Genomic DNA, 21656 nt, shown 5'->3' with positions numbered 1-21656 from the left:
CCAAGGGGACGTTTCCAATTTATTTTTTTCAGTCAAACAGTGGTGCAGAACAGACTTCAACAGTGAAGCTCCCAATTAAGGTGAAGATAATCCCCGCTCCTCCTCGAAGCAAGAGGGTTCTCTGGGACCAGTACCACAACCTGCGCTACCCGCCCGGCTACTTCCCCAGGGATAACCTGAGGATGAAGAACGACCCTTTGGACTGGTGAGTGGCCGCCAGACCCGGCGTCCGTCCCCGCCACTGCCCCTGTCCTTCCTCCGCGGGGCTGGGACAGGAGGAAGGGTGATCAGTGGCAGTGATGTAGGGTCACCTGTGTGTGACCACCCCGGTTCACTCCCAGCATGTCTGCGTTGCCGTGCTGAACTTGTCCAGTGCAGGTGGCTGTTGGCCTTTTACACCCGTGCCACCGCTAGAGTGATGCTTCGTGCCCTTTACGAAACATTTCTTTGGCCACACCTTCTCGTCATCTTACCTCCTTCGTGCTTGTGCCGCGCAGGTGATTTCCTGTTATCACCCACTTTATATGCCGCCCGGAGAGAGCTGGTCTGAAAGGCTGACTTTCGTGCCAGTGGACTGGCTCCCAGGCCTCTGTGGGCGGTGGAGCTGCTCCTTCAGAAATGCGCCCTGTGGCCACGCGGCTTTTATTCCGAGTCAGGACTGTTGGTTTTAGTGCCGGGCTTCCTGTGTTTCAGGAATGGTGACCACATCCACACCAACTTCAGGGACATGTATCAGCACTTGAGAAGCATGGGCTACTTCGTCGAAGTCCTCGGCTCCCCCTTCACGTGCTTCGACGCCAGTCAGTACGGTGAGGGACACGAGGTGCCGGCGCGGCGGTCCCGCTCAGCTGGGGAAGTGTAGAGGCAGGGTAGGCTCTTCCCGTTCCCAGTGGCGACCAGGACCAGAGAGAGTGGCCCATGTTCCTAGCGTTCAGCTGAAATGAGAAGCTCTCAGAATCACTGGGCACAAGGACATTTGTACACTTCTGTTGTATTTTTTATTTTAATTAAAAGAAACTCTAGCACAGAATTTTGCTTCTCTTCGAGTGAGTGAATATCCTTCACGTAGAGCATCACCAGTGAAACAGGCCGCAGCTGGCTGGTGTCTGCGTACTGTTGGACCCTGATCCTTTCTTTTTCACCCCCTTGTAAAGCGGAACAGGGCACAGGCCAAAGTACTAGAGGCCAGTGACTGGAGTTGCTGAGGCCAGTGAAGTACCGTGCTCCTGAAACGGTGATGTCCTGTGGGTGCGGCCCTGTGGGCGTGGTGGCCGCCGCTCTCACCCTGGGCTCTGTCCCTCAGGAACACTGCTCATGGTGGACAGCGAGGAGGAGTACTTCCCCGAGGAGGTGGCCAAGCTCCGGAGGGACGTGGGCAACGGCCTCTCGCTCATCGTCTTCAGCGACTGGTACAACACGTCCGTGATGAGGAAGGTCAAGTTTTACGACGAAAACACGAGGTACTGATACGAACTGGTGTTTGGGTAAGAAAGTTGACTCTCTGGGAATTAAATTCCACCCAGCAAAGACGTAGATTGTTTGGCCTGTCGGCGGTCCTTTCGGCTGTCAGGTTCCGACAAGCTCTCTCTCTCCGTTGGCGGAGATGTTCTTGAAAGTTGCTTGGGAAAGAAGTAAACTGCTCACTGAGCCAAGTTGTGACTGAAAGCGTTCCTTGTCCTTGTTGATCTTAGACCCTTCGGCTTTAAATTTCTGTTTAGTTCTTTTCCGCTGTCCCACCTCTCCTTTACCGAATCTGTGTACATTTAAATGCACCGAGAAGACAGTTATTTAAAGAAACCTTTCAGTAGGTTGGTTATCACTGAAGAATTCCCGGTGTGTTATTAATATCTCTTTTTTATCCTTACGATGTGCGTTCTTTCTTCAGAGTCTGTGCCTTGAACTTCATGAGCTTCTTTCTACGTTTACTGATCCTCTCGAGGTCTAGGCTCTACATGCAGTGCGTTTATGTTAAATGTGGTGCATTTCATGAAATAAATTGGGCTTTGCTTTATCCTGCACACTGGCCGGGAGCATTTACATTGCAGTGTTAGTGAAACCCAGGCAGTTAGGCTCGTTTTTAGCTGAAACCTAGTGTGGAGGGGCTGGACCCTGGTGGGAGAAGTCAGCTTTGTGACAGAAATGTCAGGCGTTTGTGGGATGCTTCAGTCCTTCATTAAGTCCCTGTCATTTTCACAGGCAGTGGTGGATGCCGGACACCGGAGGAGCCAACATCCCAGCCCTGAATGAGCTGCTGTCGGTCTGGAACATGGGATTCAGCGATGGCCTGTACGAGGGGGACTTTACCTTGGCAAACCATGACAGTAAGGTTTTGTGTTTGTTTTTAGTAGGGCTCATCATTCCCAGAGACGGGCAAGCAGAAGCCGTGCGTCTTTGAAGTCTTAAGTTTCAGAGAGAGAGAATGATGTGATATCACCTAAGTAAGCAGGGTCTGTGGAGAGAACTGCGCGGTGTCTTCACAACGGGCACCTGTGACACTGGGTGTTGACCCTAGTTTTTGTCCAGATTTTTAAAATGAAAATACTTCCTGTGAGCATTCCTAACCCACCTATAAGGTTCTTTGTGTCCTGTATGTTGCCAAATATGTCATACCCCCCAGGCCCCTGCTAATGTATAAATTCTGTTTATGAAATAATGGCATATCTCATTTAAGAAGTCCCCCCTTCATTTTGGTGGCTAGTTGCTAAAACAGTATCTTGAGCGTTACTGTCACTAACTCTGTCATCCTGACTTAGGTTGTCCCCAAGTCGGACAGCTCCAACTTCTAAAATCTACCCAGAAACCTTAGATTAATAGAATAATTCAGCTTGAATTTTGAGGCAATTACTTGCAGTTTGTGTGACCAGGCAATAATAGCAGCTCCTCTCTTAAGATGAGAAGCGATTTTAGAAAATACATAATGCCTGTAGATTGCATCTGTGGTAAATGTGTAGCTGCTGCTGAAAGCATTCAGTGTTTCTAGGTTCTAACTTTGAACGACTGTTTTCTAGTGTATTACGCGTCGGGGTGCAGCATTGCTAAATTTCCAGAAGATGGCATCGTGATAACACAGACATTTAAGGACCAAGGTAAGGAATGCTATTCGTATACTTTCTGGTTTCCCTTTTTCTTTCTTTCACTCTTTTTTTTTTTTTGCAATACGCTGTGGCCTCTCCCGTTGCGGAGCACAGGCTCCAGATGCGCAGGCTCGGGCCATGGCTCACGGGCCCAGCCGCTCCGCGGCATGTGGGATCTTCCCGGACCGGGGCACGAACCCGTGTCCCCTGCATCGGTAGGCGGACTCTCAACCACTGCGCCACCAGGGAAGCCCTCTTTCACATTTTTTAATCACAGGGGTGTTTTTTTTTTTACATTTAACTTATTGATTTTTGGCTGCATTGGGTTTTCGTTGTGGTGTGCAGGCCTCTTACTGCGGTGGCTTCTCTTGTGTTGCAGAGCCCAGGCTCTAAGCCCATGGGCTTCAGTAGTTGTGACCCGCGGGGTCTAGAGTGCAGGCTCAGTAGTTGTGGCACACGGGCTTAATTGCCCCGCGGCATGTGGGATCTTCCCGGACCAGGGATCAAACCCGTGTCGCCTGCATTGGCAGGCGGATTCTTAACCACTGCACCACCAGGGAAGCCCAGTCACAGTTTTATTACATGTAATTCACCTACCAGAACATTCACCCTTTTAAAGAGTGCAGGTCAGCGATGTGGTTTTCACAAGTGGTGCAGTCATCACCACCATCTAATTCCAGAACATGTCCATCACCAGAAAAGAAACCCCATACCCATTAGCAGTTTGGATTTTTAAAGAATTCTTTGCAGGATGTGTATGGTACTTCAGGTGAGACGTCTTGTGTAATATGTTCTGGGGGATACGTAGAAAGATAAGACAGTCTCTTGCTACTAATTGGAATGTGTGTGTAGTGACCACTGCAAAATAAGTTGACTTTCCGAAAGGAGAAGAGGGGCTTTTGAATATTTGCAGGGTCTTTTTTTAAGACTGTCTTCAAAGTTGCTTGAAATTTTTGTTACTGTTTATGAATTGTTCTGCTCTGTGATTGCCAGATTACTAAAATTTTAGAAAAATGTTGACTGTGCTTTGAACTACTTAACTGTGTAAACGTAAAGAATACTACAGTCATCTCCTAAAATTCGCTGAAGAATTAGAAGGGAAGAAAGGTTTTTACCTTCAGTTTTGCCTTTTTACTACAGACAGCCATCGCCTAGGAAGGCAGACGATGCCATGTCCCCTGGCATCAGTACCTGTGACACTGCTGAGCACGCTGAGCAAACCAGGGTGCGGGAGGAGCGGGGTGCCCCGGGCTGCCTCTGCCCTTCCCGAAGGTGGCAGCCGCCCCCGTCCTGCCCAGGGTGGTCTTCCCCCAGCCCCGCCCTCCAGAGCCAGGGTTCCGCACCATGTGTCCCTCTCACCTGTACGAGGCTTTGAGAGAGTATTCCATGACCGATGTGATGGGCTCATGGAAACTCACAGGCTGGATCCATTTCCTCCTGCAAGTTGATATTTTCTGTTTCAGAATGGAAGGCCCCCTTCCTTGTGAAGTTTGTCATTTTCTGTAACTGGAAGTCGGGGACAGTTTCCCTAGTTGAAAATGACAAGAAGTCAGGATTTCTCACTCATCGGTTTGTGTCTGCAACGTATAATTTACTTCTGTGTTGCCTGGAAGGGGCTCTTTCCTTCCGGTCAGGGCAGAGTCGGTCAGTAAGTAGTTCTGTGTTCATAAGGGTATATTTTAACTTGAAGAACATAAATGATCCTGTCTTCCCAGTCCCCTGGCACAGTTTACCGTGGCTTAGTAATTCTGAGATCCGTTGCTCACAGGGCAGTGTTGCTTCTGGAAACTCCCCTGGGGTGAAGACCGTGTTCTCCTTGTCAACTTGTTGCCATCTGGAAGCTCCTTGTTTTGTGGGGGAGGGAGAGGAATCAAAAGTAGGTTTAAGGGTGCATATTTTATTTTGGTGTTCTGCTAGCCTGAAAATGAAAATTAATTACCTGGGAATCCTTTTTAAGGGACTTTTTATTTCCAAAGAGGCTTTAAGTTGAGTAATCTTTTGGGTACAAAATAGGAATTTGAAAATCTGGGTTATGCTGGATCAACATTTTGTTTCTATTGTCAGAAACAAAACTGTCAAACCCCGAGGCCAGGTGGCAATGCTGTGTGCACTTTCCCCACGTCATCTGTTTCACTGACGTGTCTCTCCCTCCCAACAAAGAAAACCTTGTTTTCCCGTCCACTCGGTTCCTAGTGGGATTATGCGTAGAGAGCAGGAAGCGCTGCATTTTTAGAGCCACAGACATTTTAGGTGTGACCAGCGCAGTGGATGCTGGATCTTGGTGCAGACGTGTGTCGTCTCCAGTGTGCGGGATGCGTTTGCTTCAGGCGTGGAGACTTTGATTATGTGATGGTGTCACCAGCAGTTGCTGTGTGGCATCTGTGCACTGTTGGCTTCTTGATGTGGTCAGCGTTGTACATTGTGTTGTCTGTTTGGGCAGAGGTGAGAAGTCTCTGCTGTTGGAACGTTTGTACTGTATTTATGAGATTCATGTAACAAATGCCTTAAATCTAAACTAAAACTACGTGGGCGTATGTTCTAAAAATTAGTTCTGGTTGTCCTAGCTTTCAGGTATTCAGCATGAAGCCTGGGCACCAGTGTGTATGACTGTGTCCAGAGAGGCACCTGTGTGTTGGGCAGGAGCTGCCCCTTGTGTGTGTGATCCGAAGACATAAGCCTCTCAGCATAATAAGAAGAGACAAAAATTTGGGTTTGGTGGATAAAAAGGGAGAAGCAACGCCTCTAGGATTGTGAATACTATGTACCACCATTTCAAGGGAAAATGGAAAAGGAGGGTTATGGGAATATACGTATACACGTACGTGAATTTTGCTACAGCCCAAATTAGTGGCACTTTACATGTTGTTTTCTTATCCTAAAAGTTGGCACTGTTGTGATGATTGGATTTTGCTGTGGGTTTTTTTTTTTTTGCAGGGGGGTCATATGGACTAAATGTCAAGGTCAGGGGCATCTGGAAAATTGTTCATTCCTCCACAGAACTTCTCACTGCTGTTTATGTTGTGTTGTTTCAGGACTGGAGGTCTTAAAGCAGGAAGCAGCGGTAGTTGAAAACGTCCCCATTTTGGGGCTGTATCAGATCCCGGCTGAGGGTGGAGGCCGGATCGTGCTGTACGGAGACTCCAATTGCTTGGATGACAGTCACAGGCAGAAGGGTGAGGAGTGCTGGTGCGGCCGCAGCGGGTGGGCCTTGGTGGCTTTGAGGTTCCTGCCCCTTCTCCCCCTTGTCCCTGGACAGGCCCCCATGAGATGCTGGTACAGAGAGGCTGCTCAGGTGAGCCAGGTGCCTGGGATGTTCTGATAGGTATATCGGGCTGGGCGTGTTTAATGAGCAAAACAAAAGCGCGCTCGCAGGCTGCACTGCCCTCCCCTCCACGCTCCTTGTGCTGAGGCCAGCGGAGGCCAGTTTACCCAGTCTCTGCCCTCCCTGGTGTCCCCCTCTGGAGGCTGCCGCGCAGTCCCCCTCTCAGGTCTGACCCACCCTCTTCCAGCACTTGGCCCTCATCCCAGACTCGGGAGTTTTGGCCCTCGTGAGGGGTGCTTGGTGTCATCGCTGGGTGTGAGGTGGGGGCAGAGAGGGGCAGCTAGTCCTTAGCGCCCCTCCTCTTCCTCGGCCTCTCTCGATGCACCTTCAGGTCTGGGGGTTTGATCTTGGACGAAGACTTTCATTTTTCTCATTTTGTAAAGGAGGCATGGATGGGTGCAAGTGTTCTGTCTCTTTGCTGGTGAGATGATGACTAGACCAGACCAGAACCTAGTCTTTCAGGTCCCTGAGGATGGGGGTCAGGAGGGGCCGGGGGAGCTGTGTCCTCGTGTGCAGGCAAAGGGGCCGAGGCGGCTTGGGCGTGAGCTGGGCGTCCGCGCTGCGTCCGTCCCCCTCTCTCTCTCTCCCTCTCTCGCTCTCTGTGATGTGAAGGTCAAGTGACTACGTTCCTAGCATTTCATATAAATCCATAGAACGTTTTCTTTTAAAACAGTCCAAAGTGAAGGTTAAAGTCATAGTTGAAAGAAGATTAATGTTTTATTTCTACAGAGATTGTCTTTTAAGACCTGAGATCTCTGGTGAGTCTTTATGAAAACTGTAAATGCCTGAGAGACTGTCCTGGTCCTTACACTTCCCGTGTCCGCCTGGAGGAGCTTTTGGGGCCGGGAGCACGTGACTGGGTGCTCCGTCGGGAGACAAGTGCTTCCTGCCGTCCCCTCTCTGTGACCCTCACCCCGTCTGCGCGGGTGTTGATGGGATGCAGGGAGGTGGCCGCTGGGGAGCAGTGATCCCAGGTTTAAAGTCCGTGCAGCTCCTCGTCTCCTGATAGGAAGGATCCGTCCGTGTGGCCCTGTGACGGAGGCTGTTGAGTGCAGCCCGGCACCTAGACTCCCTGGGATGACCCCCCAAAGTAACTGACCATTTTCAGCTTTCCTGCTCTGTGGTCGGGGCCCACTGACTCAGGGCGGCCCAAACTGCTAGACTTTGTCCTTGCGTTGACCTTGAACCCACCTCCCTGTGGCGTGCACCCACTGGTCCTGGCTCTACCCTCACCTGAAAATGTAGATCCCTCCCCCAGGACGGCCCGTGGGTGTTGGCGGGAGCTTTGGTGCCCGGTTCTCCCCTCCTCTCGCGCAGACCCCCAGTCTCCGGGCGGTCCTGCTCTCTGGTGGCGCGTGGTCCCATCGTCCCGCAGGAGCCCCTTCTGTCCCTGTCGTGAGGAACCCAGAACCGAGGGGCGCCTGGGGGCTGGGAGTGAGGCCCGCATGGGCTGCCGATGACCGTGGAGGACGCGAGTGTCTCACGAACAGGGCTGTACTGGGACCCAACCTTCTGCCGTCCCGTTTCCCCCTTGTTCGGGGGCCAGCTTTGATTTTCCGGTAGAGGTCGCTGTAAACAGGTCTAGTTGCCAAGCAGCCTGTTGCTGAACCCACAGACTGCTTCTGGCTCCTGGATGCGCTCCTGCAGTTCACATCGCACGGGGTGACGCCCCCCAGCCTCAGCCACTCGGGCGCCCGGCAGCGCCCCCCCAGCGGAGCGCGCTCGGTGGCTCCGGAGAGGATGGAAGGTGAGTGGCCGTGGGGGGCACCCCCGCCCGTGTCCTCCCACGAGGCAGGCTCCCACAAGACGGGCTCTTGGGAGGAGCGGCCGGCAGCTCAGAGCGCTCTCTAGGTACCAGGCACCAGCCCGGGGCTGCTCACAGGGATTAATCTCTAAGCCCTCTCCGGACCCTTGAAAATAGGTGCTTCTTTCCGGTTCACAGAAGAGACAGGGCCCCAGGTCGCCTAGCGGGTGACAGCCCGGTAGCCGCGCAGCTCGAGCCCCCTCCTCCCAGGCTGTCCCTGGGCGCTCGGCGCGAGCCGCGGTGTGGTTCTGAATTTCCCAGTAGCTGCATTTAGGGACTAAAAAGAAACAGGTTAAGTTCATTGTGATAAAACTCTTGAGCCCCACTCACCAGAGCGCCATTATGTAAACATGCGACACCCACCCTCTCAGTCGCTCAGTAGCCGCACGTGGGCACTGGCTGCGCTAAGGGACGGCACAGATCTGAGAAGCAAAAAGAATTTTGAATTTTGAAAATGCAGATTTTCTTTTTGGCCTGAGCATTAAATATTTGAAAAGAGGAAGCTGTTTCCACGAAGTGTATCTACAGGTTAGACTCCTCGAGTACAGCCTAGTGCGTGCCATTCCGGTCAGTGGGGTGGCCCGGCCGCTGCCGTGTGTACAGCATGGCCACCTTAGAGGGAGCGGCTGTCCTGATCTGTTCGCTCACTCTCGGCAGCAGCCAGACCTCACCCCTGAGCACCTGGCAGACAGGTGAGAAGCGCGTGTAGTGGGCCTGACGGCCTGACGGCCGGGAAGCAGACAGACAACTAATGAAGCCTTGTTTTCTCCCTGCATCTTCTTAACAACGATGGCCTGTTTGTTGGCATGGGTGCTGCCCAGGGAACCACCTGCACCGGTACTCCAAGGTCCTTGAGGCCCGGCTGGGAGGCCCTGAGCCTCGGGCGCTGCCGGCCTGTCCGCACCTGTCGTGGGCCAAGCCACAGCCTTTGAATGAGACGGCTCCCAGGTTGGTGACACTGCTTTTCCACTCCTGCTGGGTTTATGATTCATTGCCTTTTTTTTTTTTTTTAATAAGAGGGAGCGGAATTTTACTGACATCATTATCGAATAATCAAGTCTAGCTTGTCATTTTGTGACGTTTTTCTAAATTAGCGAACTCCTGTATTGACCTTTGGAGTTATGCACCCTGGTGGTATCCTGCATAAAAAGTGCTTTGGGGAATTAGCCTCCCGTTAGGTTTGGTTGGTTCTCGGTTAAAAAGCTTGTGATCTGACAGTGATGTCCCCTTGAAGGGAAGCTCTGGCTCCCTTAGTTCGAGGTTCGGGAGTTGAAAGCTCCCCATGTGTGGTGTTGATTCTGGGATACAGACAGGGTCTTTCTGTGTCACACCCGGGGGCAGAGACTTCAGGAGTAGATCTGGGTTCTGGCCTGTTGCCGGGCCCGGAGTTGCGTCTGTGCCCTCACCCTGGGCTGAGTGTCGTCCCTGGTAAAGTGACTTCTTAACCATGACAGACGTTGATCTGCCTGCTTCTGCATCTGTCAAGCTCAGCCTCTTCACTTCTGTCGTTTCCTTTCAGAAGCCAAAAATTGAGTGACCCCTGCTGTTTCTCTGGGCAGAAGAGCCAGCTCAGGCCGCTGCTTCCAGGTTTTCTCTAGATCAGTCCCTCTCCCTGTTTCTCTCCTGGCCATGGCTGGCCCCAGCAGGACAATTTCCTGCTCTGGTGAGGAGATTTGAGGTCCTGGTACGGTGACGCAGGGGCCCACGTTCTGGGCGTGGCTGCGGGAGCAGTCCCACCTGCGCGGCTCCCGCTTCCCCGAGCGACGCCGCGAGCGGCTGTTTCCCCTCACAGGCAGCACGCCTCACGCGCGCGGCAGGTTCCCCTCGAGGGGGGCCCTTGCCTTCTCTCCCCACCCCAGCCTGCCCACTTTGTTTGGGTCTCCGTGTGTACACGTGTTGGGGTGTGTGTGGCAGGGCACGGGGAGCCACTGTCTACATTGTGAGCCACGAAGAGGGGTCTGCCTGCAGGAGGCCCTGAAGCTTCCTTTGCTTTACTGTCATGAACAGAAGCACTGAGTGCGCCGCTCGCCCAGTGAGTGATGAGCGCGTCATCTTTAGAACATGCTCGATGGAAAACAGAATTGTAGATTCATTACGCTCTCGTCAGCACTTTTGGCCCTGAAACTTTAATTACTGAGTACTTTTCCATCTCCGTTACCGTGCCATCATTTTAAAATTTCTGATAAGATTCCGTTTTTACATCTCATTTATTTATAACCTATCATCATCCTAGTATTCACACCAGACTTGGACTCCAGCTGTGGTCAGCAGTTCATGCCCAGTGGACAGTGGCTGTTGGCAGAGGTTCCTGAAACCCACAGTGCTGCTCGGGGCTCTGAGCATAGATAACGGTATCCTTGGTGTCTGCGTGTCCACGTCGAACAACGCGTCAAGTCCCAGCCTGGCCCGTCAAGGATGCTGATGCTGTGCGGCTCCTAGAATTTGATTTTCACTGTCGCTCTCAAGAATTCCTCCTTAATACACCCACCAGGCTTCACCTTTACCTCACATCTTAACATCTTGTTGAAAATTGTTCTCAGTTCTCATCGACCTAGATCTAGGTCTAGATTCTGAATCTCTGAAGCAATGTGAGACAGTGTCAGAGAGCCCTGGAAAGGCTCAGGGTCCGTCCACCCAGTGCTGAGTGCAGGCGTCCATTCCATTCCTGAAACCAGGACTCATTGTGTCGTTCCTGGGCGTCAGGCATCCGTACCCAGAGCAGTTGCAGGAATGTCAGACCTGTAAGGAGCCCCTGGGTGAGGCTAACCTTCTGTCCTCCCATCGGGACGTTGTGAAATTCTCAAGTGATGATGTGGTGCCCTGTCACCCCGTCTGCTCAACGAGAAGGGGCCACTGCCAGGTCATTAAATTCCAGAACAGGAAAGCACCGTGAGAATTAACATACAGCCCCATGTATATGCACCTGCAGGGTTATAAAGCTTAAATGTCATTGATTCTGTAACTTAGCATTGTCAGTTTAATTTTCAGACTGATTAAACCTGAAAAGTAAAGTTAAATTACGTAAAATAGAACAGGTTATAATACTCGGCATTTTCTGAGCAGTTGCCCCGTTGGACGGGCAAGATAGCAGCTTATCTGCTTCCTGCTCGGAAAACCTCTTCACAGAGCCAGTGTCGGCTTCCTGCTGACCTTCGTCCTGATTGCTGATAGAACTGAACTCTTTGCTCTCTCTTGGCCAGAGTGAGAGATGGGCCGGCAATTTCCAAATGAATGAGAAGTGGAAAAACGACGAATTCATAATTTGCAAGCCTATTTTATTCTTTTCCCTGATTTTAGCCACAGCAGTCTTCAGATTTTCCATCGCACTCTGTGCTCTAATCTCTGTGTCTTCCCAGGCTGCTCTTGGCAGTATACCAGCCTCTCTTCCTCAGTTACAAGCCGTATTGGCCTGAATAAGTTCTTCTTCAGATCTTAGAATTAGTGATATGAATAATGGTGCCATCGTAGCAAGGTCCAGTACATTTCGCAAAGCACGTGTGTTTCCTTTCTTCCTCATTGTGGCCCTGCAGGCTAGGCAGATGCTCATCCCTTTATTCCCATGGTTTCTGTCCACGCCTCGGTTACTCGTGCGTCTGCCTTGTTCTGCCTCCCGAGAGGGGTGTCCTTGAGGACCAAGGTGACGGCTGGCCCCTGGCACCAGGTCTGCCCCCTCTGCCGCCGTGGTTTGCGTCCGTCAGAGAGCAGTGCCCACGGCTCTGCTGCCTCGCGGTGGAGACTGTGCACCTTCCAGCGGGGCCGTGTCCACTCGCCTGCGTCCGCCGGCTCCTTTCAGAGGTTACGTGTAGTTTTCTCTCCTCCTTCTGGGTGACGTTTCTGGTTGAGGCCAAGGCAAGCTCGAGTTGCTAGTGGTGTAAACCCTCTAGAACTGAATCTTGTGTGTACGGACTTCACTTGACGTTCTTGTCTTGGGGCCTGGAAGTGTGCTGCCAGTTGTGTTTACCTCAACAGTTGTGTTTAGGTAGACGTAGGTGGGACAGCATTTCCCATTAATGTTTAAATCACTTTCTGTTTCTTAGGGATTGGCTCAGCTTCCTTGGGCCAGTACAGTTGCTTATTTTTATTTTGTTTGAATCCGTTTTCCTAAAGTAATCTTTGGAAACACCAGAAGTTACTCTCCATCGACCTGGACAAGGTGGTGTTACCCAGCTTCCGATCAAATCGGCCTCAAGTGAGACCCTTGTCTCCGGGAGAGAGCGGAGCGTGGGACATTCCTGGAGGTCAGTTCTTCGGCGTTTGACTACTGGGTTGACTCATACTATGGTTTGTTCAAAAGAGCCTCCCTCTGTCCCCCAGGAGGTGGGCCAGGCCGTTGGTGTCTCTGCCTTCCTGGGACCACGGGGGTCCTGGCTTTCTTCGTGGTACAAATCAACAAGGCCCAAAGCAGACCTAAAGGATTAACTTGCTGTCGTCTCTTAGAAAATTCTACTTGGATTTTCAAGTTAGAATTTCTTTTATGATGTCCGTCTGTCACAGCATGGCCCCTGAACCCTCAACCCAGACGTCTTCACTGATTCTCTGCCCCGGTCTCCCTAGGATGGGATTTCCCTGAGCTGGGATTCTCAAGTTAAATGTGGGGTGTCCCTCACCCTAAGTGACATCAAATGGTCCCCCCCACCACCCGCCACATAATGGCTTTGGCCTCACTGGACTGTCGAGGACAGGTTGTCCTTTATCTGGGATGATTGGACCAAGTCGTTCCAGCAGAGTGCGGGCTCCTCTTCTGTTCCGGAAATCCCTGTGCTCTTGCATGAGTTTACAGCTCCCCAGGGGCACTTCTCCTGGTGTTAGGAATTGGCCAGGAACTCCAGGGATCGGGAAGGGGTACCCTGGCCCACATGGTCCAACCCTGGGGACTTTGTGTGCTGACGTCAAGCTCCTGAGGGCCTTGCCTGCAGGTCCCGGGGTGCACTGGTAAAGGTTAGTTCTGGAACCCCAGCGTCGCTCAGTTACGGAGCCGTGTGATAGCACAAACCCAGGTTCCTCCGATGGCCACTCTCAGTTCCCGACCACGTGTCCCATCTGCGGGAGGCCTTCCCAGCGGCGGGAGCGTGGCCGGCCGTCCTCACCTTCCCGCCAGGCCGCCTCCCTCTTCCCCCCGTCCAGCTAGTTGTAACACCAGCGCCTAGACTTGTCCGTCTTCCGTGGTTTTCATGATAACAGAGATAGGGCGCCCCCGTTGCAGATTATCCTCGGCCGCAGAAGGGCCACGCTGGCTTCTGAGGGAGCACAGGTGGGGAGGCGGGGTGGAGACCTCACACCCCACCCCCTGCCCCAGGAAGCCCTCGTCTGAGTTTGGATGCACTTCTCTCTCGTTCTTTCTCTGGGTCACTCCGAGCCCAGCTCACCTCGTAGGCACAGAGGCCGCGGCCGTGTGCACTGACCGTCCCCCGCTGTCCTCCTGCAGGGATCATGCCTGGCCGCTACAACCAGGAGGTGGGCCAGACCATTCCCGTCTTCGCCTTCCTGGGAGCCATGGTGGTCCTGGCCTTCTTCGTGGTGCAGATCAACAAGGCCAAGAGCAGGCCAAAGCGGAGGAAGCCCAGGGTGAAGCGCCCACAGCTCGTGCAGCAGGTTCACCCGCCAAAGGCCCCCTCGGTGTGACGTCCGCCCGGCTGGCTGTGAGCGCCGGGGAGCGCCTTCGAGGGTGGCCGCGGCGGGCGGGCGGAGCCGTGGGCTCCCGGGGTCTCCCTGCTCGAAACGCTCTGAGAGCCTGTGCTGAGCGGGCCTCCCCTGGCGAGGAGCGCAGGCTCACGGTGTGTCGTGCGGGGCGCGGGGCCACGGAAGGGCCCCGCGGGGCAGCCTGGAGTTAGACCTCGCCGGCCGCCCGTGCACCAAAGACTCGGACGACTTCTAAAGGCTGTCGGGGAGGAAACGGCTCTGACCAAGCTAGACGTGCTCCATAAAGGCTATTTTCTATATTTATTGTTGGGGAAAAGTCACTTTAAAGACTTGTGCTGTATGGAAGCAAAGCTATTTTTTTTTGCCAACAGGACGCAGTTTTTTACTATTACGTCATGAGGAACAACACAGATGCCGTGATCTCCTTTTTGATGAGAGGACAGACTGAGATTTTGACAGAAACTTGCACAAATCTGTGAAACATAGCCCTTCGCTTTATTTTTATAAGTACCGACTGCCATCGTGTTTTGTAATTTGGGTCTTGGTTTCACCATTATTGGTGAAGAAAATTTTCAATAAATACGCATTACCTGTATGAAGCTAAAAAGTGTGTAACGGGCTCTTGCCCACCTGTCCATTTCTCTTTGATGACAACCTGGAATGGCTTCTGAGTCAACCTGTGAAGTATTTTTTTGAGATGTAATTCACGTCCTACAAAATTCTGTTTAAAAGTGTACCGTTCAGTGGTTTTTAGTATATTCCAAGGTTGTGCAACCATCACCGCTATAATTCCAGAACGTTTTCATCGCCTCCAAAAGAAACCTCCTACCCAGCAGCCAGTCAGCCTCTATTCCCCCCTCCCACAGCCCCAGGCAACCACTGATGTGCTGTCTCCATGAATTTGTCTCCATGAATTTATGAACATTTCATAAAAAGGGCGTCGTATAATACACGGCCTTGGCGGACTGGCTGCTCTCGCGGAGTGCGTCATAGTGATTCATCCATGTTGCAGCTGTCTCCGTACTTCACTCCTTTCTAGACCTGAATGACACTCCGTCGGATGGATAGGTCTTATTGTGTTAATCCTCACTTGATGGACCACTGAGCTGTTTCCACTTTTTGTCTGTTGTGAATGGCGTTGCTTTGAGCACGCATGTACCATTTCTAGTGTGGACATAAGTTTTCACTCCTGTTGGGTTGGCACCGCGGAGTAAAACCCTATAGTTTTATGCTTCACTTTTTGAGGAACCGCCAAACTCTTGTTCCAAAGCTGCTTCACCGTTTTACATTCCCACCAGCAGTGTATGGGGGTTCCAGCTTCTCCACATTCTCACCAACAGTTACTGTTACTCATCTTTCTGACGATAGCCCTCTAGTGGGTGTGAAGTGACATCTCATTGTGGTTTGATTTGCATTTCCCTGAAGATAATGATGTTGAGCATCCTTTCATGTGTTCATTGGACATTCTTATGTCTTCTTTGGAGGAATGTCCATTTCGATCCTTTACCCATTTTTTAATTGAGTTGTCTTTTTATTGGCTTGTAAGAGTTCTTCGATAGCTTCCAGATGAAAGTCCCTTATGAGGTACACGACTTGCAAATAGTTTCTTTCATCCTGTCTGTTGTCTTTTCACTTGCCTGATGGTATCCTTACAAGCATAAGAGTTGTTCATTTTGATGAAGTCCTTTTTATGTACGAGGGGCCATTTCTGAGAAAGAAACCATTGTCTAACCCAAGGCAGCCTGTTAAGTTTTAACCCCTGCCTGTACCGTTTTCTGTCCTCCAAGTGGCCAAACATGAGCTTTCGGATCATAGGTGAGGACAGACTGACCGGAAAGGGCAGAGGGCCTGTGGGATCGGGGTGCTGGTGAGGTCCTGGGAAGAGACAGGCCCAGGCCGGGGGGTGAGGGAGGAGCTGCCAACGCCCAGCTCTCCCTGCCACGTGCCACCCTCGGCAGGTCACCGCATTCCGTGGCTGCTGTTGCTCCGAGGACTTAGAGGAATTGCTGAGGGCCCCTTAGAGCTCTCCCCGTCCCCAGCAGCCCATAGCGTGGCAGCATCTACGGGCTCACGGTGGTGTGTTGTCCTCAGAGACGGGCTGTAGACCTAAGCGTGGTTTCAACATCTCAGACTGAGGGGCTTGTGCCTCTGGTCTTCCTGCCTGTCCTCCGCAGGTGTGGACGGCTCACCACCTGCTCCCAGCACTGTGGAAGCTGGGGTCCCGTAGGCCAGTGGGGTCCAGGGAGTGAGGACACGGCCCTAGTGAGACAGCGGGTCTCGGGGGGCTGGGACTCACCAGAGTGCTCAGGCCACATCTTGGGGATGGCACATGTTTTGATCTTTCAAGAGAAGCCTACAATCTGGAGAATGTGAAATCTCCCAGTGGTTTTTTTGTTTTTTGTTTTTTTTTTGTGGTACGCGGGCCTCTCACTGTTGTGGCCTCTCCCGTTGCGGAACACAGGCTCCGGACGCGCAGGCTCAACGGGCATGGCTCACGGGCCCAGCCGCTCCGCGGCATGTGGGATCCTCCCGGACCGGGGCACGAACCCGTGTCCCCTGCATCGGCAGGCGGACTCTCGATGTTTTCCTTTAAGAGTTTTATACTGTCAGACTTTACATTTAGGCCTTTAATCCATTTTGAGTTTATTTTTGTGTATGGTGTTAGGGAGTGTTCTAATTTCATTCTTTTACATGTAGCTGTCCAGTTTTCCCAGCACCACTTATTGAAGAGGCTGTCTTTTCTCCATTGTATATTCTTTATCAAAAATAAGGTGACCATATGTGCGTGGGTTTACCTCTGGGCTTTCTATCCTGTACCACTGATCTATATTTCTGTTTTTGTGCCAGTACCATACTGTCTTGATTACTGTAGCTTTGTAGTATAGTCTGAAGTCAGGGAGCCTGATTCCTCCAGCTCCGTTTTTCTTTCTCAAGATTGCTTTGGCTATTTGGAGTCTTTTGTGTTTCCATACAAATTGTAAAATTTTTTGTTCTAGTTCTGTAAAAAATGCCATTGGTAATTTGATAGGGATTGCGTTGAATCTGTAGATCGCTTTGAGTAGTTTAGTCATTTTCACAATATTGATTCTTCCAATCCAAGAACATGGTATGTCTTCCTCTGTTTGTATTGTCTTTGATTTTCTTCATCAGTGTCTTATAGTTTTCTGCATAGAGGCCTTTTGCCTCCCTAGGTAGGTTTGTTTATTCCTAGGTATTTTATTCTTTTTGTTGCAGTGGTAAATGGGAGTTTCCTTAATTTTTCTTTCTGATTTTTCGTTGTTAGTGTGTAGGAATGCAAGAGATTTCTGTGCATTAATTTTGTATCCTGCTACTTTACCAAATTCATTGATTAGCTCTAGTAGTTTTCTGGTGGCATCTTTAGGATTTTCTATGTATAGTAACATGTCATCTGCACATAGTGACAGTTTTACTTCTTCTTTTCCAATTTGTATTCCTTTTATTTCTTTTTCTTCTCTGATTGCTGTGGCTAAAACTTCCAAAACTATGTTGAATGATAGTGGTGAGAGTAGGCACCCTTGTCTTGTTCCTGATCTTAGAGGAAATGCTCTTAGCTTTTTACCATTGAGAATGATGTTGGCTGTGAGTTTGCCATATGTAGTTTTTATTATGTTGAGGTGGGTTCCCTCTATGTCCACTTTCTGGAGAGTGTTTATCATAAATGGGTGTTGAATTTTGTCAAAAGCTTTTTCTGCATCTATTGAGATTATCCTTCAGTTTGTTAATATGGTGTATCACATTGATTTGCGTATATTGAAGAATCCTTGCGTTCCTGGAATAAACCCCACTTGATCATGGTGTATGATCCTTTTAATGTGCTGTTGAATTCTGTTTTCTAGTATTTTGTTGAGGATTTTTGCATCTATGTTCATCAGTGATATTGGCCTATAGTTTTCTTTTTTTGTGAAACCTTTGTCTGGTTTTGGTTGCAGGGTGATGGTGGCCTCATAGAATGAGTTTGGGAGTGTTCCTCCCTCTGCTGTATTTTGGAAGAGTTTGAGAAGGATGGGTGTTAGCTCTTCTCTAAATGTTTGATAGAATTCACCTGTGAAGCCATCTGGTCCTGGGCTTTTGTTTGTTGGAAGATGTTTAATCACAGTTTCAATTTCATTACTTGTGATTTGTCTCTTCATATTTTCTATTTCTTCCTGGTTCAGTCTTGGAAGGTCATACCTTTCTAAGAATTTGTCCATTTCTCCCAGGTTGTCCGTTTTATTGGCATGGAGTTGCTTGTAGTTGTCTCTCATGACCCTTTGTATTTCTGTAGTGTCAGTTGTTAGGTCTCCTTTTTCATTTCTAATTCTGTTGATTTGAGTCTTTTCCCTTTTTTTCCTGATGAGTCTGGCTAATGGTTTATCAATTTTGTTTATCTTCTCAAAGAACCAGCTTTTAGCTTTATTGATTTTTGCTATAGTTTTCTTCATTTCCTTTTCATTTATTTCTGGTCTGATCTGGATGATTTCTTTCCTTCTGCTAGCCTTGGGGTTTTTTTGTTCTTCTTTCTGTCATTGCTTTAGGTGTAAGATTGGGTTGTTTATTTGAGATTTTTCTTGTTTCTTGAGGTGGGATTGTATTACTATAAACTTCCCTCTTAGAAGTGCTTTTGTTGCATCCCATAGGTTTTGGGTCATCGTGTTTTCATTGTCATTTGTTTGTAGGTAGTTTTTGATTTCCTCTTTGATTTCTTCAGTGATCTCTTGGTTGTTTAGTAGCACATTGTTTAGCCTCCATGTGTTTGTGTTTTTTATGTTTTCTTCCCTGTAGTTGATTTCTAGTCTCATTGCCTTGTGCTTGGAAAAGATGCTTGATAAGAATTCAGTTTTCTTAAATTTACTGAGGCTTGATTTGCGACCCAAGATGTGAACTATCCTGGAGAATGTTCCATGTGCACTTGAGAAGAAAGTGTATGCTGTTGTTTTTGGATGGGTTGTCCTATAAATATCAATTAAGTCCATCTGGGCTAATGTGTCATTTAAAGCTTGTCTTTCCTTATTTATTTTCTGTTTGGATGATCTGTCCATTGGTGTAAGTGGGGTGTTAAAGTCCCCCACCATTATTGTGTTATTGTCAATTTCCCCTTTTATGGCTGTTAGCATTTGCCTTATACACTGAGGTGCTCCTATGTTGGGTGCATAAATATTTACAATTGTTATATCTTCTTATTGGATTGATCCCTTGATCATTATATAATGTCCTTCCTTGTCTCTTGTAGTAGTCTTTATTTTCAAGTCTATTTTGTCTGACATGAGAATTGCTACTCCAGGTCTCTTTTGATTTCCATTTGCAGGGAATATCTTTTCCATCCCCTCACTTTCAGTCTGTATGTGTCCCTAGGTCTGAGGTGGGTCTCTTCTAGGCAGCATCTATATTGGTCTTGTTTTTGTATCCATTCAGCAAGCCTGTGTCTTTTGGTTGGGGCATCTCCCAGTATTAATGTTGGCAAATGACTGAATTAGAGTAATTGTTTGCCAACCAGTGTTTCTCCAGCTCCATCATAAGGCCATCCTAACACTGCAGCCATGCAGTTGTGAAAGGAAGTTCTGGACCTCAGAGCACTGAGCTGGGTACCTGGTCTCCACATCTCCACATTGGCTGCAGGCTTTGGGTTCGCCTGTCTCTCTGGGGACCTGGATACCTCGTGCCCTAAGGATGGAGCTTGGACCTGGGGTCTCCTGTTCCCACTTGCTGGGAGGACCCCTCGCCCAGCCTTCGAGGTCTGCATCTACACGTGTTACTTGCTTTGGGGACCAGCTTTCCTGCTCCCGGCCCTTCCCTGTGCTGAGGCTGGTCACTGCCCAACTTGTTCTCCAGAGACCAGCGTCCCCTTCAGCTGGTGCAGCCCCTGGCGCAGGCTCGAGTGCTCTTACAGCAGCCTCGGTGCACACGTGTGTCCTCTGGGTGTGGGCATTTGTAGGGTCATGTAGTTGGGACAGGACAAGGACAGAGATGGACAAGTATGGATCCCCAGGCCACACGTTGAGGCCAGGTCGACAACACAGGAGAGTTGCTAAGGAACCAAGAGCTGTAGGGCCCTGTGGTTCCTGCCGCTGCAGAGGGAACCCTGCGTGGGGGTCAGGTACAGGTGCCGGTCAGCAGCAGCCCAGCGTGAAGGCAGCATCAGAGCAGCACTGAAGACACAGGACCTGCCTGCCGTGAACAGCTGGGTTACATGTGTGTGGATCCTCTCCTGTCTGCCAGCCAGAACGGTCCCACTGGGAGCTGCCTGCCTTGGGACAGTCAGGGAGGAGGGAGGTGGTGAAGCAGCAGTGAGACGGAGCTGGAGAGCGGGCTTCAGTGAGGCGAGCGTATGCAGGAAGGGGATCGGCTCTCTGGAGGACCAGTCGATGGGGTCTGCTGTGTGCTGCCCTGTCCAAGGAGGGAGGCCTTGTCGGGTGTTGCGGTGGGACACCAGGTCCACCTGCGAGGAACATTCCAGAGAGGGTGTCACCATCCAGGGCCCTGGCTGTAGACTCAGACCGCCTGGGATCCATCCAGTTCCTACCTGGCCACTTGCTGCCCGTGGGCCTTGTCTGATATCGGACAGCCCCGGGCCGGACACAGAGCCAGTGCTCAGTTATGTCACCTGTCCCAGTGGCGGGTCCCTTCACGGTGACAGATGTGCCTAAGGCCTACTCACTGCTTCGAAGATTCCCTTTCATGCCCTGCCGTGAGCTCTCATTGTTCTAGGGAACAGCTCTATTTCTTTTAAAAACCAGAAACAGGAGGAGCCAACCCAGCACAACCACAGATAGGCCTGGGAGTCTTCGGGGGCCCTGGGGTCCCCGAGGGGCCGGGCATGGGGGTTGGGCCCCAGGGCTGCTCCCTAACCGTGCTCATCTAGCCAGGCAGCACCCTGACTCTGTGGAGATGGGCCAGAAATGAGGGCAGCAGGACACCTGCAGCTGCCCACCCTTAGCCCCGCCCTGTGTCGGCAGATGGGCCTAGCTAGGGTCTTCCCTGCACATACACTTAGCCCTCTGGTTCTCGGGCATGAGGACCCTGAGGACCTCCCACCAGAACAGGTCTGTGCTCGGTGAACCTGCCCTGGAACAACTGTGCTCCCTCTGCTGGGTGCACCGCTGGCCTGGTGGTGGCAAAGTCTACGTGCACTGTGGGATCTGGGGGCCTCAGCGGTCCCGTGATGCTCCCACCACCATTTCTCAGATGAGAAAACAGAGGTGGGACCAGCATTCCAGCCCAGGTCTGGCCTGGGCCTGAGCTCTGAGCCCCCAGTGCCAGACTGCTTCCCCTTTCCTTATGGTGGGAAGGATGCCCACTTGCTGGTAATAATGGGGGTGCTACTTAGATTCACTGGCTACAAAATGAAGTGAGTTAAGGACTGCCATATGTAGAGTAAGTAGAAGTTTTCAGAGAAAAAAAATTTTTTGATTTTTTTTTTTTAAACGGTGGTGCCATTAAGAGGATATTAACACGCAGAATGTTGTTTTAATTTGCTGGTAACATGAGGGCAGTGCAGGCGAGTGCCGTAAACATAGATTCCTGGGCCTTGCTGTAGACTTAACTAAATCATATGCTCCTTGGGAAGAGCCTAGAAATCTGTTTTAGAAGCTCCCCAAGGTAAACAGAATGACCATACAACCCAGCTATTCCACTCCTAGGTGTAGACCCAAAGGAACTGAAAACAGGTGTTCAAACAAAAACTTGTACGTGAAAACTCATAGCCGCATGAGTCACAGTAGCCAAAAGGTGGAAACTACCCAAGTGCCCATCAAATGGATGAATGGGTGACAGCAGCAGGACCATCCGGACAGTGGGATGGATGCTAGTCAGCCCTGAG

The 21656-nt window shown here is 50.6% G+C and overlaps 1 protein-coding gene across 1 annotated transcript in view; it reads left to right on the top strand.

Moving 5' to 3' along the window:
- Positions 1 to 13822, top strand: part of MBTPS1 (membrane bound transcription factor peptidase, site 1) — a 37086-nt gene extending 23264 nt beyond the window's left edge. The window contains exons 13-22 of the mRNA XM_065898738.1: positions 33 to 205; positions 694 to 809; positions 1304 to 1460; positions 2197 to 2321; positions 3009 to 3086; positions 6107 to 6247; positions 8012 to 8143; positions 9022 to 9148; positions 12308 to 12438; positions 13626 to 13822. Coding sequence (XP_065754810.1) covers positions 33 to 205; positions 694 to 809; positions 1304 to 1460; positions 2197 to 2321; positions 3009 to 3086; positions 6107 to 6247; positions 8012 to 8143; positions 9022 to 9148; positions 12308 to 12438; positions 13626 to 13822 — 1377 coding nt within the window. The remainder of the gene's footprint in view (positions 1 to 32; positions 206 to 693; positions 810 to 1303; positions 1461 to 2196; positions 2322 to 3008; positions 3087 to 6106; positions 6248 to 8011; positions 8144 to 9021; positions 9149 to 12307; positions 12439 to 13625) is intronic.
- Positions 13823 to 21656: the final 7834 nt, after the last annotated feature.

This window comes from Phocoena phocoena, chromosome 20 (assembly GCF_963924675.1).
Source record: "Phocoena phocoena chromosome 20, mPhoPho1.1, whole genome shotgun sequence".
NCBI classification, from domain to species: Eukaryota; Metazoa; Chordata; class Mammalia; order Artiodactyla; family Phocoenidae; genus Phocoena; species Phocoena phocoena.
Note: the sequence above shows the minus strand (reverse complement) of the source record. Positions and strands in the feature narration are given on the sequence as shown.